Source organism: Falco cherrug, chromosome 2 (genome assembly GCF_023634085.1).
Source record: "Falco cherrug isolate bFalChe1 chromosome 2, bFalChe1.pri, whole genome shotgun sequence".
Lineage (NCBI taxonomy): Eukaryota > Metazoa > Chordata > Aves > Falconiformes > Falconidae > Falco > Falco cherrug.
The window spans coordinates 21,629,292-21,648,567 of NC_073698.1; the positions used below are offsets into that span (position 1 = coordinate 21,629,292).

Sequence of the window (19,276 nt, forward strand, 5' to 3'; positions counted from 1 at the left end):
AGTCAGACATCATACTCTGAAGACACCTTGCGCTCACTTTTCTGCCTTTGCCAGGCCAGCAGAGGCAGTACGGTTTCAATGCGGAAAGGGCTGAAGAACAGATCTCCTGATACCCTTTCTCAGATAACAGAACTCACATTTTTGCTATATAGAAAAGCACATTTCCTGAGAAGCGGAAAGCAGAGAAAGGATTTGGGTATGCTGAAAAAAATTGTCAAACAGTGATCTGGGCCAAGCTCCAGCTGGGAATTCAGCTTCAGACAGCCCAGGAAATTCTTGACTATCATCTATGCAACCTGCACCTTTGGATGCCACATGAAGTACAGAACAAATGCATGATTAGTCAGGAAGATCAAAACTATGTAACTCAGTAGAACTGAAGGCTTTAACACTTTCAGATACCACATAAAAGGATAAGTAAGTGACATGCTGAAGGTCACAGCAGTACAATGAGAAAAACTCACTTCCAAGTCCTACTTCACACTGGCTTGCTCTCACATGCTGATACTGACAGTATACAAATACCAACATGCAGCACTGTTTTGTTGCCTTTTACAGTCCTTTGTAAAGCTAAAATAAACCCTCTTTCCAATGTATTGTTTCCAGTGCTTTTCTTAAGATAATTAAAAAAAAAAAAAGCAATCAAGTTGAGCATGACAAGACTAAACCTGTACAAAACTGGGTACATTAATTAAGTTTTGATTTTTAGCTGAAAATTTCCAACACCCTACTCTGGATAAAGTTGCTGAAAGAAAGAAAATTCTTTTAACCTAACAATACAACAAGCATGTGAGTGTGTGGGACAAGGGGCAGGGAGAGGAAGGGCTACTAACATGCTATCAAAAAAGAGGTGTAATTTATACAGTCGTTGTTTCTACTCACTGTATTAGGTACATATGGCAATCCATAAACTTTCTCCTGTGTTTCCTTTAAAATTTCTGTGGTTGACTTTTTTAGCGGATGCTTTCCATGGTAGATTTGGTCCAAGACAGCATAAAATACCTGAAGAGACAAAATGTATGTTTGTCTTCGGCACATAGCATTGGCATTTGACAACAAATGACAAGAAATAGAAAAGAACAGAAGAGAGAAGACAGGGAGAGGAAAGAGTTCAAATATATATGGTTTTGTACATCTTCTATTTTTAGTGTAACATAGAAGGAGAAAAACAGCTTTTTGGAGTACAACAACCACCATCATGACCTATCATAAATCCGTGTTAGATCACCAAGAACACTGGCAGTACTAAATCACCTGCATTTTTAAGTAAAATTAAGCCCTGCCCCTAAAACCCTCCAGCAATTCCGCTTTTCAAAAAGAATATTTTTTAATAGATTTAATAAAATTACTTAAAAGTTATTTGAATGGACAAGCAAAATAAGCTATTCCAAGACATGTGCATACAGTCATAAGAACACATCCCATCTGCAGGGGCAAGTTATGGCCCTGGCAGTGAACATAAGAAGCTGCACATGGAGCTGCTGATGTGCTGATGCTCCTGAGTGTCTGCTTGAGCACTTGAACAGTAGTATTAAGGCAGATGCTTCCTTCATTTAGCTCTCACAATCACAGCAATAAGTTGTTGCAGTGTAAGTTTAGCCTGAGATCACACTGTACCAGGAGGGTACTTCGCCAGAGGTAAGAGCTGGTTCCCAGGCAATTTTTTTGCAGAAGCATGCAGATTATCAGCAGACTAAATTACGGAGGCGTTTGGAGATCAGGAAAGCAGCACCAACAAAAAGATTTTTCAAGCAAAGATAGCAAAGCAGAGTATCTGGTACTTTAACAGTAAGTGTGAAACAAGCATGGATAGAAGACAGTGCCAAGGCTCAGTCTGTGTCATCACTGAAAACTATTGCAGCATTTATTTTTTTTAATTTGAACTTTTTTTAATATGAAGATTTCCTATTCTGTGGAAGCGCAGGGAAGACAGAAGAAGAGGACATTCACTGCTGTGCAATGCAAGGTATTCTTGAGAAGTTTTGTGGATCCAGATATTTAAGCCAGAGAGTTCAGGTCAGGCCATCCTGTGGTAGGAACATTTCATAGGAAAATTGACAGTGGGAAGCCACAAAAAGCTCTTGTGCAAGGGATGAAGCAAGTAATTTGGCTAGAGCTTCAGTCCTAGTCGCACTCCCAAGGACACTGCAATACCATTCCCAATGAGATAAACACACTGGTTTAGGAATTATAACCACAAAATGCAGAAATTTTATGCAGAACAGGCTGTTTGGAGGCATTCCCCGTCCATGGAGAATGGATGTTTTATGTGATCTGAATAACACAATCCCCCCAACCTGTGAAAAGATTCCTTATTATGAAATTTGGGTATAAACCCATTCTGAACGCTAATAATTTATCAGAATCCAGCATTCATTTTATTTTTGGGGCTGGATTATTTTTTTTTTATTTGGGCTGGATACAACACATACTTGCACCCAAAACTGTGACTGTTTCTGAAGGACCATATTTCTTCTCTTTGAATAAGCTGTCTTCTAACATACAGAATCTTAATAAATCCTTTGACGGTGTTTGTTGACAAATAATAAATATGAAAATTGATTTTTTTCAAGAAAAACTGGGGGTTACAAGGAGGGGGTGAAGAAGCCATGACTTGCAGGAGCTACTCCCAAATTTCCTGCTTGCTTCCTACATGGCTAATAAGGAGAAAAGAGGTCAGTAAGACCTAAACTTGCACAATCAGCCATTAATGACATTGCATGTTTTGTGTCCCAGACAGCAACACTGAACAAGAGATGCAAACGCTTAACATCGCCCATCTACAAATGCAGAGTAGGCAGAAAGTATCTGTTCAGAGGATAACTCCATGAAGACAGTGCACCAAATGGGAAACAATGAGTACTTTATTTTTTAAAACCAAACTTTGCACGGGTGTTCTAAATTTTCTATCATTATATTGATAACATGAAAAATGAAACTCTAAAGAAAAACCTATACTAGATTGTAACAACTACAGTATTTTTTACTCCTATCTGAGAAGAGAAAGAGGCTTCACAATGCCTCAGCTTTTACTTTTCACCTCAGAGCTGGTCTCTAGAATCCCAGCTTGTTTTTTAACAAAGTTTAACAAAAGCTATAGCATTTATAGTAGCAAGGGTGACTGAGAATATGACAAATAGTAAGTACCATGAATAGATCTGAAAATTACCTGATGAAACAGTCTTAGAAAACTTTCTCCTGTCACCCCAGGCCTTTGTGACTGCAGGAGTCATTTCACACCAGCCTCCCTCTCTACAAAACCCAAACCAAACATGAGGAACTTCAGCACCTGACAAAGAGACTTTAGCATCCTGCTTCAGCCCAGCCTTGATTCTCTTTTTTCCATCTCCCAGCTTTGTTAGGACCTCTTTGCAGTTGCTCTTCAGTGCTCCTCACAAGATGGAGTGGATTGCACTGCAGTGGACCTTCTCTACAGCAAAATTTGGAGTCAAGTAGTTTGTGGTCAGGGAGCTGGAGCAAAAGCTCAATTCATAGCTGGGCAGTGGGGAAATGTCAGCTGAAGGCCAGTGAAATGAGTCACTGAAGCCAGCTATAAGCTTTCCCTTGATCCTGGCACATGTAAAGCGTGGGAAGAAAGCAATAAGCCAGGCCACCTGGACAGCATAGTTAAAAAAAAAAAAAATCCATCCCTGAAAATAAACTTGCATGAACTTTATAGCCATGAGGATTCCCATCTAGAAACCACAGTTCTGAATGTTTACACAGGTCTTTGAAATGGGAAACACATCCCAGGACCACAGGATTTTAGGTGATACTGCTGAGGAGCATGCTTAGTACTTAATACTAAGCAGTAGCTACAAGATTATTTCTAATTTGAGTAAAACACATTTCCTAAAAGACCTGAAAATATTAAAAGGCCATCAAATAGTTATCTGTCTTCACACTATCTCTGTTTTGCACTGACAATGGTATTTATTAGTTTCACTTGATTCCAGTTCTTTCTAGCTCCTTGTCTGCTTAATTGCATCAATATCAAAAAGTCAGGCATTTCCCAGTGAAGTTACCACTAACTGAAAGCCTCAGGGACTCAATCTACATGGCATAAGCCTTATGAGAGGATGCACTCCTATCTTTCCTGTTGAGTAACTGATGATGTGAGCTGCAAAAACACACAGATGTGTTATAGTCATGATGAAAAACCAGCATTCATTTCTTATTGCCCCATGCTGATAGACTTATTTTCTGAACAGACCACAAGAACCTTTAGGCATTTTTCCCACTGACGGAAAATTTGTAAGCATTTTTCTTTCTTTTAAAGATCAAATATGGCTTACAAAGCATCTAGTTGTCAACATAGAATATACTCTGCAAAGTCTGAAGAAAAGGTATTAAGAGTCATCTTTCACAGTTTTTTCAGGTATACATTAGTAGTACATATATACTTTGTATATATGCAGATTTAAGTATGTTTTTCTTTAATGAATTATTATACTTTTAAATCTACACAAGTAACAATACAAAGGAATGTATGAACTTTGTATTTGCCATGCAGTCAACTTCTATGGGACATTTTTTCTGAACTAATAAACCCAATGGCTCTGCCAATCTGTCTCTTTGAAATCAGTGCATACGTCTGCAGGTATTATGTTTGGAATCTCCAAGAACATGGTGCTTAAAGTAGGAAATTAATAATAACATTCAGTGTGGCATTGTGGTCATTTGACACAGGTTGAGACTGGTTGAACATTAGTTACACAAGAGTAATTTGAGGGCAAGCAGCCTGCTTAATCACTGCATCATTGCCAGCACCAGTTAATCATTAGGCACCCACAGGAATTTGAGCCCACCAGAAGTGGGTGTTCTCTCCCAAGCTCGAAAGCTATGGCATCTGGAGTCACTTTGGGACAGACCCTACAGAGACCTCAGGAGCAGCTGAAGGTCAGCAGCAGCAGGGGACTGCACAGTCCACCCCATGGGACCAACGCAATGACCCCTCCCTGACTTACTTCTAGACCACACAATCTCCCCTGCCACAGGACAGGGAGGCCACATCACTTTTTAATATATCTGTGACTTAAGGTGTTCTTGGTACCCAAGCCCATTTAGCCTCCTCACCGCAATTTGGTCTCAAACCTTGACAAGATTACAGAAAACACATATTAAAAGCTGACAGGAAATCTGCCAGATCTATATATAGCTGTTATTGACACACCAGAAAGGAATGGGTACATGTGAAAGTACTGGATCATCACTTTGGTAGTTATTAGTCTGCACATTGGTAAATTATTCTGTGTTGGTAGACTTCACAAACAGAGATCCACCGCTAAGCATTCTCATTATCAATTTTATTTCAATCCAGAATTGGGTGGGGTTTTTTCCCCAAAAAAACCCTCCTATATGAATTAGTTATATTCTTGGCTACCTTTTTTTCTGGATTCTCATTATCTCTGTATATGAACTTTTCAGAGCCAGGAGCGTGCATTTCAAAATCAAGACCTGCAGAGAGGGTGCAGTAGTTTTCATGTCACAGAGGGAGAGCCACAGGTAGCACCCTTGTTGTTCACACCTGCACAGTCAACACTGGCCACTGACAGCCAGCGCTGCATTGAAAGCATAATTCAAAAATCCATTAAGTTTAATGAAAAATATACATATACACTAAAAACAATGTTAAGTCTGGGTTTGATCAGTGTAACTGACACCTATACATTTACAGGTCCACACTCCAGTATTCTGATTGGTTTTAAATCACTGTAAGTAACTGCACAGAGCAAACTAAGTTTTTCTTTTAAATCAACTTCAGTTAACCAGCACAACTCATGTTTTTAGAGGGTTGCAATCATTTGGGCCCTTTTCAAAGTGAAGAACTGCAAAGATCTGATCTTTAAATTTGTTTCTTTCTACATCTCAAAAATCATGACTAACCTTTATTAAGGTACTAGAAGAGTTATCTCACCTAAACACTAGGTCTACTGTAAAAAGAAAAATTATATGTTTCTAGCTTAAAACAAAACAAAGAAGAAAACAAAGTCACAAAAATCACACAGCAGAAGCTTGTAGCATACTAAATGCAGTCAGACTCTCACTGTAAAAAAAATATCTGAGTTAGATGCTAATGCTACCGTTCACATGTGAGAACTGTCGTTGCAGGACTGAAAAATACTAAACACCCATTTTAGATAGAACTCTAGTTTCCTTCCTTTGAGGAAAAGCAACACTGATAGCTTGTTTGTGGGAATGACTGATGAATCTCATCTAGCCACAGAAAATAAAGGTTTACAAATTAATTACTGCTCCCAACACTGTGAGAGAGAGAGAGAAGTCCTAGAGCCTTATAGCCCAGCCACCAATTCTGATGGCAGTAACAAGTTGCCACTGTCATACTGGGGCTGCAAAAGACAAGGAGCTTGAATCACATTCTAGTAAGTAAATGAGCTGGTTTGATTTTACTAAGGTAGCCTGTATCTCTCAGTCCTGCTACATTGTAATGATCCAAAAGGTACACAGTACTTCCTCTACTGCAAGCTCTCCTTAAATGATTCCATCATTAATTAAAAAACTCAAACCACATTGGGGAATTCTGATAGTCCAACCATTTTCAAAAGCTGTGGTTTTCACAACATTTTACTACAGATAGAGGCATTTAGTTTAAACAGACAACACAGAATACTTTTACAAAAACAAAGTTAATATAAAAATGAATTTTCACTGATTTGCATATAGTTAGATAATGGGTCTATGTTGAAATTAAAAAATTGGTAAAATTATAAGAATTAAACCATGTTCTGTGAGCTCTGGATACAAAGTAGAGATTAAAATGCAAAAACATACCTGGAGTTGCATATCAGCTGCAGCACACACCTTTTTGGACTCACATAGTCTTGATACCATGTTTTTTGGCAGTGGCTTGAATAAAAAAAAATAATGTCAGAACATATTTACAATTGTTGTATATTTGTAAATAGTATGCTTACTACTAGAAAAGGCTGAAGCAGCAAGAAAGAAAAAAGACAGACCCCTGGTGGTAATAAAAACATATCTGAAGTGCTTTGCACTGAGGAAGGAAATCTCATTTCCAAAAAAAAAGCATTAAATGGGCAATTAAGATATTGGCAGTAATTTACATAGCAATCAAGAAATCACTCTGTCTCAGTGTCTGTTTTTCTGTAAATTGATCCCATGTTCCCTTATCCATCTTTTAAAAATATTATGACTATCTTTAGAGATAAAGAACAGATGGGGCAGTTAAAGTCCTCCCAGGTCATCCTGACTAATCTTCAAAAGCAGATATTATAATAGATTTTCCTGTTGGCCTCTGAGCATACTTCACTTGAATTTACACAGAGGCCCACATAACTCCTGTTGAGCGGGCAGGGTTTTCATAACTTCAACTGGGAGAGCATGAGGCCTTCTGCTCTAACCCACATGAAAATGTTTGGTCATACTGAACAGTAAAAATTTATCCTTTGAAACTTTTAACAAAGCTGAATTTATTCCACATCTATGGCAATAAAATTATCCGTCACCACAGGCCGAACGTCAGAAACATTTTTCAAGTCATTAAGCAAACTCTTTTTAACTTTCTATCCAAACATCTACAAGTACATCCAAAGACTTTTTAATGCCAGATTTTTAACACTATCTGCATATGAATGCTTGACCTTACACTTCTTCCACTGTTTCCTGAAACTTTTCAATAGATATTTTCCCTAGTAAGCATATTCTCTTTTTTTTTTTGCTAGCAGTTTTATTAACCAAACATATTAAATATGGTTAAAATAACTGAGCTCTTGCTAAAATATTAAGAAAGTTGCTACAAGTTGTACATATCATACAAACATTTGGTATTACACTGAACTCTAAAAGCATACCGACACTTCTACAGTATGTTGAAATGTTTGTAAGAAACATTTCATACATGAAAGTCTACAGATCCTGACGGCAGAGCCGTATGTTTAGATTCTGTGCAAATTATATGGCTTTAAGACAAACCATGTTTATATTCACAGAATAAAAACTCAGCTCCAGAGAAGTTATAAGTGAGGAAAATGTTATCAATTAACTCTGTGGAATCTGGAAGTTAAAGCAGATAAGAAAAACTCTCAAGTTGCACAGATGTTTTATGCAGTAGCTTGCCAAGCTTGTAACCTCTTCTCCAAGACAAATGTTAGCTGGGTCAAGAATGGGATAGAACAACACCCACTATTTTGCCTGTCATAAATGTGCACAGCTGTTAAATTTCAACACAGAAAAATGAACCAATGAACACCAAGTCTGTCGCACAGTATATCCTTGTTAGGCCAGTATTTGGCTTTCTGAAATACAAAAATTGTTTCAAATTAGATGATGATTTTGGACCACTAGGTTAAGAGTAAATGGGCAGCTATCCATGGTAATAAAGATGTCAGTAGCTGACTACCTTGAGGTTCCACACTGGATTTAGTATTGTTCAAAATACTACTTAATTACGTAGAAAAGTTAAGGCAAGAAGCAAAGTGGAAAACAAATCTCAAATGGTAAAAAGTATTTTGGTTGGACAATTCTTCTCCTGGGTCTATGAACATTTCTTGTCTCATCCTCTTACAGAGTGAGGCACGCACTTCAATGACATTTCATCCTGGAACTAAAGCACATGCAGGTTTGCAGTAACACAACTTCAGTTGTCATCAAAAAAACCCTTATGTAAGAAAATCTATAGAATTCTGAACATATTTAGTTATTAAGCACCAAACCTATCAGCAAGATTTGGCAGCTTTTTGGAGGCTTTAATTTTGCAGTGACGTAGTGCAGTATGGAATTAAACAAAGCTGATTTCTTCTAGGGGCACCTGTATTTTTGATACAGTCACGTATGAGAAAACTGGATGGCAATTCCTAAATTGTAATTTGTCAGTGTTAAAAAATCTGAACATCCAAAAGCTTGGCAACAGCAAATATGTATATTTTACACAGTTGTAATTTAAGATGTTAAAAGCCAAGAGCACTCCTGCCAGTAAAGGTCAAACCAGCTCTTTCAACATAACTTATTTCCAATTTTGTATGTTGGCTATATTAAATGATGGTAAGAGGAAGTTAAGTACACAGGCTTTCAGCTGGCACAGAGAATAAGTAGAACAAAAGGCACTGAGATTTTTCTAATTGGCATTTTGGTAAACCACATTCCCACAGATGCTCAAGTTTGCAGTTCACTGGGGCACAGAGCAGAGCTGGTCACATTCAGCCCTGCTCAAGAAACAACTGAAGCAGGTCTAATTCTCAGTTCAGAACTAAGCATTTCTTACAGACTTTCCACCCAAGAGTCTTGCTTTCTTTTGACTGTACTGCAAGTAGCTGATCTCCAGCCAGAGAAGACTGCTAAAAAGGCAGCCTCTGCATTCACCCATTTCTCCCTTATGTTCTGCTGCAAGCATCTGTCCTATTCTAAATGAGACTCCTGAGGGGAGACACAGAATGATCATTAATTACTAAAATTTCTTTGCGCAGGAGATGGTTTACCACCACTTTCTAGAGGCCAAGTAAAATGCAGGTAAATACCAAAACCCTCCAAGAAAATGTTTTTCTCTCTTTTGCAACCATATGAATATCAAACAAACAATGTAGACCTACTCTGCCCTGAAGAGCAAGCTCTACTGTTTGAGCAGATTAAAAGCAATGAAATTACAAATCATTCTTATGACAACACCTACTGACAAAAAGGCACAGCAGAAAGACATAGATATTCTTTTGTTTAAACCTATCAGTGCTGCTGATCTCGCTCAAAGATTGTGTTGTGATCATAGTTCACAAACCCAGCAGAATCTGGCACCAGAAAAGCATTGCCAAAACTGGATAAAATTGGAAGAATAACAAGGTCACTTATTTTTCCCAATGCACCTTTAAAATTTTAAAATTTAAGATTTCAGGGAACTGAAAATAGACTAGTCTAGAGGGCTTTTCATGGATTACCACTGTGGAGTTTGTTTCTGTGAATGTCAGGCATACAGATGCGCTGAGATCTTGAATGTACTGAGGAAGATGTACTGTTTCAGGCAATTGAAACTTTCTCCTTGGTCCATTATAACCACATATGGCTCTCTAATAAGTAGCTGACTGAAGAAAAAAAAATAAATGCATCAGCATGATTATTTTACTTATCCTGAAAGATGAGCTCTTCGATAAAACCAGACTCAAACTGTCATCCTCCTTCTAAATGAAAGACTTCACAGAGCTTTGGCTAAAACTATGTTAATTGAACAACCATTCTGTTTTTTAAATTTAAACACTACATGCTGTACTTTGGGTTCCACTTTTCCATCCTTCCATATTGAGTAACTTGTAAGATCTTGGCATTAATTTTTCAGCATATTTGCCATGGCATCTAAAAGAACAGAACTCCCTGCATCCCAAAGCACACTTAACTCGTTACTGCTGCATAGTAACTGTGACACATTACAACTCTTTACTATCTATGGGCTTATTCTCGCAACCATGCTAATACAATACTGCCTTTGTAATTCCACCTCTGTGAAAAATGAAGTCAGTTCAAATCTGAACAGCTGAAATACTGGCCTTTGTTCAAGTCAGCCTCAAAGACACACAAGCTTAAAATTATTTAGCTCAACAGACCTACCACATATCTGCGCACTTAAACAAAATTAAACAAACACACACAGTGATACAGAGTGGTACACATGCACCAGATTGTCTGCTTAAACCCTGTTACAACCTCATTTTGGTACAGCTTGACTTTATGAGCCTACCTGAGTAACTCAACAGTAACTAATCAACACAGTCCTCTCTATTCTGGTTTTTTCCCTCAAGGATTTTTCTGGTTTGAGTTATTTTTAAGATGAAAGAAAAACTAGGCTTGCTACTTTCTTGGAACAAGTATTTTTGTGCTGGCCAGCTTTTTGAACTAAATTCACAAGACTTGCCCCCCCTTCTGCCAGAAGAGCTTGCAAGGTTTTTCACTCCTCAGTACTCCACAGCACAACCATCAAAATGCACAGAAAGCAGAAACAAGCTTTCTACAAGCTTCAAGATATTTTGGACAAGATCCTCATGATCCACATCTACATGCATAATGCATTCTCATCTTTGAAAGCAATGCTTTTTTTTCTGCAATGCTACTAAAAACCAGTTTTTAACAGTTCATATGTTATAATAATCAAAACACCACCTCTTTTCCCTCCTCTTCCCGTAAGCATAAGCACTGAACCTAATTGATGATCCTCAGGACCAGTTCTTCTATAATTGGCTTTTATGGCAAGGGCAACCGTAAGCTGAGCGTATACTACCAAGTTTTTCTGATGTAATTATGTTCAACAGGAGTGTTAAAAATTACACCACCTAAAATTTATATGCAAAAACCATAGCATAGATACAGTAATTCCAAAAGAAGGATGCTTTTTCAAATTATCTGCACTGCCTCCTCAACAAGCTAGCTCAGTAAAAAAAAAAGCTCACATCAACATCCAGCAGATCTATGTTGGTGTAGTTGTTGCAAGAAAGATCCTTCTCGCACAGAAAAGCTCAGTCTCTTCATTCGTAAGAAGAAACTTAATGGAAGTTCTCGTACAGAACAACATTTGGATTAAATGGTTTTACAAATTTTACATTTCAACTGTTATACCCACCTTCCTTACTTCCCCTTGAAAAGCAGGTAAAGTGGACTTATTTTTCCTTCAAATAACTAAAAACCTGGACCGGAAAATGTTGATTCAAATTTATATGTGCACATAAAAAAAATCAGTCAGGGAACAAGTACAGAAAATATAAGCCCCAAAAGGATTTTTGTGGAATCATAAATGTAAGAGGGCTTGGATTTCGTATTCAAGTACTTTGTAACATGAACACCACGGACAGAAGTAATTGCTTAATCACTGAATTTCAAGAACAGAAAAGATGACTTCAATCTATTTGTATTTAAATGACAGATACAGAAATCTGATATCAGATTCTTAAAACTAGCTTAGATGAACCAACATAAGCAAAAGCAGATTTATGTATGTTGGATAGTGGCTTGAAAGTACCTTATAAATTTTAAATAAAGCAATTAAAAGGAAGCCATCTGAAGCCCTCAAAAGCCACAAAGCACTTTCAGGCACTTTTTCTCATCTTCCAGCATAATCCATTCTTGCCCCCTTCAAGACTGAATTTCTGCATTAAACCTCTCAATTGCTCTCTGAAAGGGCAAGATTTCACCACCAATAAACAGAAGTTTATGGAAATGCCAAATGGGACACAGTGTCTGGTTCTTAGCTTTTGCATTGCAACTAAACATGGTTTAGATTCGTTAAGCCATTTTGAAAATGCAAAGCCATAAATAATGTTCCACAAATCTCTTTCAGATGTTTTAGTCAAGCTCATTCTCTGAACTCATATGCAATCAAATTAACTCCACTATGTTTAAACACTACATGAACTTTATAAAGAACACTAGAAAGCAGTATTTTGGTATGTGGACTCAAACATATAAATGATGAACACTCCTGAAACAATTTAACGCCCAGGTTTCAAGAAGACTTTCCTAGTGCAATCAATTCTCCAGAAATGATTGCTGATTTGCCCTGTAAAAAAACCAAACAGACAAACAAAAACCAGATTTATGGAGCAAATTTCTCACAGTATCTAATAAAACAGAAGTTAAGCAATGTATTTTGGGGACTGTTCGATGGAGGCAAACATTCATCCACTTCCATAATACTGAAACATACTGAATGCTTAGTATTGGATAAAAAGCTTCAATGAAATGTAACACTACATAAATTAAGAGGCTTACTCATTTTTGCATTATGGGTAGTCTATTCTTCAACCATTTCATTTGAGTACACTGAAACTTGCCTCAGTCAAAAGCACTAGAAAAAAAGATCTTTGATTATTGTTTACTGGTTTATACTTTTGCAATGGCTGTACAAATATAAATCATGTTCTGCTGCCATGTGTTAAAGCGACCACTGAAAGTCATCTTGTTCCTTGTTTTCATGTAAAAAAGGGGATCAGAGTTTTCATGCAGATTCATGACTGCCAGATTCTAATTCAGCCTAATCTAATCCTAAAAAAAGCAGTACACTTTTCATCACAAAATATTTCAATCACTACCCTACCCTATGGTGAAAATGGGAGTTTTTAAACACTGCAGATAATTTCCATTTATTCCCATGATTTAGTATCTGAGCTTTATTTTAAGACAGACTTCAGACACTTCAATAATGAATCACTATTTTTGTGATTACTTACCTGCAATGAAATTAAAACATTCCGCATAATTTGAATCACACAGAAGTTGTTCACCTACTACACTGAGTTTGTGTAGTGTAGAAACTATGTAAATTTTGTAGGATCAAAATGTTGAAAGTTTTAAATATATAACTGGAACCCTGGATATAAGGGTCTGGCATTCTTTTACAGATTACATTCATCTTTCTGCAATGAGAATATTAACATTTTTTCTGACTTATTGTAATTATAATATTAAAATAATTTCTATCCATTTTTTATTCCTACTTTACACTTTATTAACAAATAACATATGAAAATGTGATCCTTTTCCTGAATACACTTATTTCTGTTTTCAGTGTCTTACAGATTAATTTTCCCTACCTGTCCCGTTTTATAATGCCTTGCAAACTGGTTAACCACTCGATAGTCATTTGCAAAGTACTCCATCAGAATTGAGGGAACTTCAGCAAAATCAGTAGGACATCTGGTTCCTAGAGGTAGAATAATTGTACATATCAGCATTTGCTATCTTCATTAACACAAATGGTTAACTCTCCCCAAAAGGTTTTGCAACTTTCCGTTTGGACTTTTGGTGAACTTTAATGTTCTTTCATTTATTAAGTCAACATTTTATTTCCATAGCATTATTGTACATAATGCCAGAAAAGCTTCATTATAATCCTACACATTTTACTATAAATCACAAAGTAAAACAAAATATTTGAACAGCTGGGTGAGGCACCTTATAAAGCTCTGGATCACACCCTTTTTAAACTAAACCAGACTGCAGCCAAACTGGCCCTACATGAAACACCAAATCTATTTAAGTGTCCTAAACCTAAATCAAACTACAATGTAAATAAAACTGCCTTAATCCCATTCACAGTTACAATTTTCAGCTTCCATCTGTTTGCTGAGCTTTTTTATGCTTTATATTAACCTCATTTTATAATACCAAGTCATTTATCCAAGGAACACTTGCAGATGAAAGGCATGTTCTGAGTAAGCGCAATGAGGTAATATCTTAGCGGTTAGTATTTTCAAATAGCATCTTCCCAAAAACCTTATTCACTCTAATCTTTATCAGCACCTTACACAATGGAAGTTATTAAGAAGTGTAACACATCACCAAATCAAAGCTACATTTCTAACGTCTATATTGAAGTTAGGGATGTACAAAGTTGTTGCTTTAATAACAGACTCACTGGACCTTCACTTCTGTTCCTGTGTGCTACAATGTCAACATTCAAAACTAGTCTTAAATGCAAGTACAGTTTTTGCTTCTACTATTCTTTCTTGAAGACTATTATTTAAAATCGCTACTTCGATCTTTACAATCTTGCCCTAATTTTTAGTCTGAATTCCTGATCTGTTTATAATCAGTGTTTTCAGACCAATACTGCTCTTTAGTATAAATAACACTGCCCACACTGCTTTTGATCTAAATTGAGAGAAACTATATCTCTCTGAGCCATCATTATCCAAAGGCAAGACAAAGTCTGAAAGATCGTCCATTGTAGCTCTTTCTCTGCACCTGCTTCAGTCTGAATTCACCTTCAGTCCAGACACAAAACTGTGTCGAAGCACTGCATGAGGTTTCACCAGCACCTTCTGTAATCATTCTAATACTTACTGCTGTTAAATACACCTCTGATTAATTTCAAATCACATTCGGCCCTTTCACAGATACAGTAGCTATTTATAGTTCTGCATTAATACATAAAACTCTTCTGATCCTCCACCACTATTGAAATATCCATTTGATAGCATAAATTCTTTGTACTTTTTAAGTGCATGATCTGCACTGTGCAGTTCTGAATTGCATTTTACTTCTAACACTGCAGTATCCAGTCGTTCAGGTCTCATACAATTCCCCGATCCTTCTTTTGTGCCAACACATTTAATTACTAAAGTCTTTTTTTGTTGCTGTTTGAAAATAATTTTTAAAAAGCCTAAACCAAAGCTGGTCCCAAGACAAATGCCTGCAGAACCACACTGATGTTCCTCTATTAAGGAGTGTTGAGGAAGTATAAGTGGATAAAGTGATAGGATTATTTTAATAACCATTAAAGAGACTCCTGAAGAATTACATTATCTGAATGTCAGAAAGGTAAGAAGTTAGGTAGTTATCTGGGATATCTCCTGTAAAACAAATTTAGGTAATCTGTACTGCAGGATAAACTAAAATGGACTACAAGCTAGGTTTTAAAAGATCTTATACACACACAAAGGCATTGAACAATCAATAAACGCATATAGTAAAATGATAGATTAACTTAAAAAGAAGCACATCTGAAGTCAAAACCATATATTATTATTCAAGTTTCGGGGTCATTAGCAGCAGAATGGGTTCCTGAATCTTTGGGAATGTTATCAGAAAAGGGAGGCAGGGGAGAGTAGGAAAGATGTCAAATACTCAGTGCATCTCAACTAGAATGACAATTTTTTTTCTCTAACAATACCCTGAAGTCATCTTGTCTCCACACTTAGCCACCCTAGTGTCTCAGGAGGGCAGATGGCCTCTACAAGACATCCCTGGGACAACCCATCTATTCCAAACCCTAAAAAAAGAAGATTCTCTGCAGAAACAACAGGACTGACCTCAGAGCTGCTTTTGCAATTTGAGATCTGGAGTGAAATCTCCTGGGATGAAGGACTGCCTGGAGCTAAGGCAAGGCTTAAACCATACAAAGGGTCTCATGAAAAGTCTGAGCCTCAAAATTAGCCATTTCCTGCCTCTTCAAGACTTTAACATGCAGATATGTGTGATTCACTACAAGAGGAGAAGCCCACCAAGGCAGATACTTTGGGCATGTAAGTACTCCTAGAGGTCAAGATGAGCAAGGCCACATGAGTGGAAGGGGTCGCAGAGAGCACTTAGCTGTCCCAAGGAGTATATAGAGCTCATACTGAAAGAGCATATACAGTGTTTATTTGTTTTAACAATGTCCGGTAGTGACATAATTACAAACAGCTCAGTCTATTTTAAGTGGAAGATTTAAGAAAGAGTATTTTGTCACTGGGTGCAAAGTATCTGTCGATAACAACACTACCATGGACTCCCCTTTGTATCATGAGCATAATATAAAAATAGTAAAACATAAAATAATAATAAAAAAATCCTTCAGACAAAGGAGCTACAATTTCATCTGTTTGGTTGTGGGGTCTTTGTTTTAATAAGTAAATGTCTACTGCAAATGGGATTTCCAGCACACTATTATAGAAGAGGATATACCAAGCTGTCTGCAGGTACGAAAAGTAGCGTGCCAAGCAGCTTTAGCCAGAACATGCCTTTGACGCATTTGCCACAAGACGACAAGAAGCCTGTGAGCTGTCAGCTAATACACTCTTTGCTACTGCTTAAGAAGAGAGACTAAATGAAAAAAGGCAATATTCTTTTTCTATGTATACACTGAGCTGGGACTGCATATTCATTCATGTCCATTTACACAGGATAAAAAGGCCTACCAGTTAATCATGTTTGCAAATATAGTATGTTTTTAATTTATCAACCTGGCTTTAATCAGAATCAACTAGAAAAGACCTGGCTTTACAGATTTTCCATATTGCAAGTGTATGCCCTTTGCAAAAACTAATTTATTAATTTTCCTTAATTCAATTTCCTAAATAATTTCCAACCCAGGATTCATTGTGCTTTTACACTAGGTACAAGTTTATCTCAATTTATTTTCAATCCTCCAACTATTCCATTATTATAAACTCCACATAACGTGAACTTGCAAAAGTGGATACCACTACTAGAACAAAGATCAGTAGTACAGAAACAAGAGATACAAATACCTAATTCTTACTAGGATGTCCTTTGTTGGGTTTCAGATAATATCAGAGGATCTGATATTCTATTTTCAGGTTATCAAAGATGCAGAAGTATCAACATGACTCAACAATTTCTGGTTCATCCTTCTTTTTTTTTTCTTGATTGTTTTGGGTTTGTTGTTTGGGGTTTTTTTTAATCTACTGCCTTCTTCTAGAAATGAAACATTTAACTAAACCAAAAAAATCACTATTCTAATTTTCTTACCAGTGACATGTTGGTACCGAGTTCTCCCCAGCATAGAATGCATAGCATGTCCCATTTCATGGAAGAGATTCTCCATCATCCCAGGACTTAGTAGTGTTGGTGCATCCCTTGTTGAATGGGGCAGGCTAAGCATAAGAACAACTACAGGCAGCTGGTACTCTCCATTTTCCCTTAGCCTGCCTCCACGAACTGTAAAGTGACAATCCTTTTCAAGACAAAAGCAAAGATATGGACAGCCAATCTCATTATACCTATGATATTAACATAATGATGAAGTCATTAAAATATTAAATCAAACAATCATATACTGTTACATAAGTAGAATTCAACGAACATTAAGCGTTGTTCAATAGCAGCATGCTGTTTCTCCATCTTTATTTTTTGCTCCATATTCATGAGGAAACTACCTTATTCCATGAAGAAAACACTGTGTTGCTTTCAGAAAATAATTCCTTCTGGTTTAGAATTGTCAGAACCTCTCAATTTTTCTAAAAAATATCACTGGCTCAAAGAAATTTACACTGATGTGTCAAATCTATAATTTTTAGACTATGTTCTGTCCTCATTCTTCAGCAGTAGCTTCTTTATAAAATATACCATAGCACTCCTAGTATACCGTGAAACATTAGCAAAACAGAGTAATATACTAAAATAATATACATTTGAAGTCCAATTACCACCTCACTAACAGTGGTAATTTGCAGATGCTGCTACAGAGTGAAGTGTCCATTGTTCTGCATTCTATACGTAATACACTGGCACTAGGCAGCATGAGTGAGTGAGCCACAACAGTTGGAACTGTCTTCAGTTTTAAGTAGGATTTTGAATAAAAATTAGTTGTTATTAGTGAGCTTTCACCTTTAGAGAGTATTAAAATTTCAGATCATTTTTACTTGCAAATAATAGGCCAGAAAATAGGTGTTTTTAAACAGAGTTCTACGACATTTCATGTTGTTCTGTACAACAAAGAGTCTGAGTTCAGCCTATCGGGTAACGTTTTTTAAATGAAAGGTTACTTACAAAAATATTTTACTTAAACCAACACTTGAAGTTACAGGCTTCCCCTGTTTACAATTTACTTATTTTAAATTGAGGTAACTTTTACTAAACTTGCATTGAATGCAAATAGTCCTAATGCTACAGTCATTACTCAAATAAAACCATGCTGGAACCACAAATGTTACCTGATGTGGTTTATCAGGTCGCTGAAAGAAGTCACAATAGATGTATCCTAGCAAACCTTCAGTTTCATGAACAACAGCCTGAAAAAATATATAATTTCCACAGTGAAATCACCAAAAAGATGTGTAAATTGAAGTGTGTACATATATACAATACTAATATATGTAGTATTCTTATTGAAAGATTTATAATTAATAAATGACAAATAAACTGGGAATAATTCATGTAAAGTCTGCTAGCAATTTTTGTTTGCAAAAAATATACGCCAGATTCACAACATGTCCCTCAAATTACATCCATTTCTGCATTTCACTCAAAACTATTTAGTCACAGATTAGTATTAGAAGGAACACTGTCTGTAGCCCCTAAATTACTTATGAGAAGTCAACAGTGATTTACCATGAAAATAAAAATAGAAAGAGTAAGGAGTAATTAGAAATTGACCCACAGGATAGGAAGAACAGCAGCTCTTGCTGGAGGCTGGAGGTGCAAGAGCAGTGTAGAAGATCTGGCAGTGAATACATGGAAGGAAGACAACAGAGGAACCTGGGAGCCTGATGTGTAAATTATTGCCTAAGTTTTTTTTTCCACCCTCCCCTAAAAAGAGGGCAGAAAAATAAAGACATAAAAAAAAATCTCAAAGTAAAGATGACATACAGAATAAAAAAAAAAAATGAGGCAAAGACACATGACTGCTAGAACACACACCTACAGCACTCCAGTCCTCCACAGTCATCTACAAACTGGAAACGAAAAAAAAACCAGCAAGGCTCACTCGGAAGAATGGCTTGAAAGGTACAACAGTAATCTCCAAAAAGAGAAAATGCTTCTGATTCAGGCACCCTTCCACACAGAGACATATTATAAAGGCCATAAAATAAGAAGCATACAA

At 36.7% G+C, this 19,276-nt stretch overlaps 1 protein-coding gene across 1 annotated transcript in view; it reads right to left on the reverse strand.

The window, feature by feature from the left end:
- Positions 1-19,276, reverse strand: part of MIPEP (mitochondrial intermediate peptidase) — an 80,973-nt gene that overhangs the window by 27,279 nt on the left and 34,418 nt on the right. The window contains exons 12-16 of the mRNA XM_055701636.1: positions 18,387-18,464; positions 17,203-17,407; positions 13,542-13,651; positions 6,793-6,867; positions 883-1,002 (exon numbers count right to left, since the gene is read on the reverse strand). Coding sequence (XP_055557611.1) covers positions 883-1,002; positions 6,793-6,867; positions 13,542-13,651; positions 17,203-17,407; positions 18,387-18,464 — 588 coding nt within the window. The remainder of the gene's footprint in view (positions 1-882; positions 1,003-6,792; positions 6,868-13,541; positions 13,652-17,202; positions 17,408-18,386; positions 18,465-19,276) is intronic.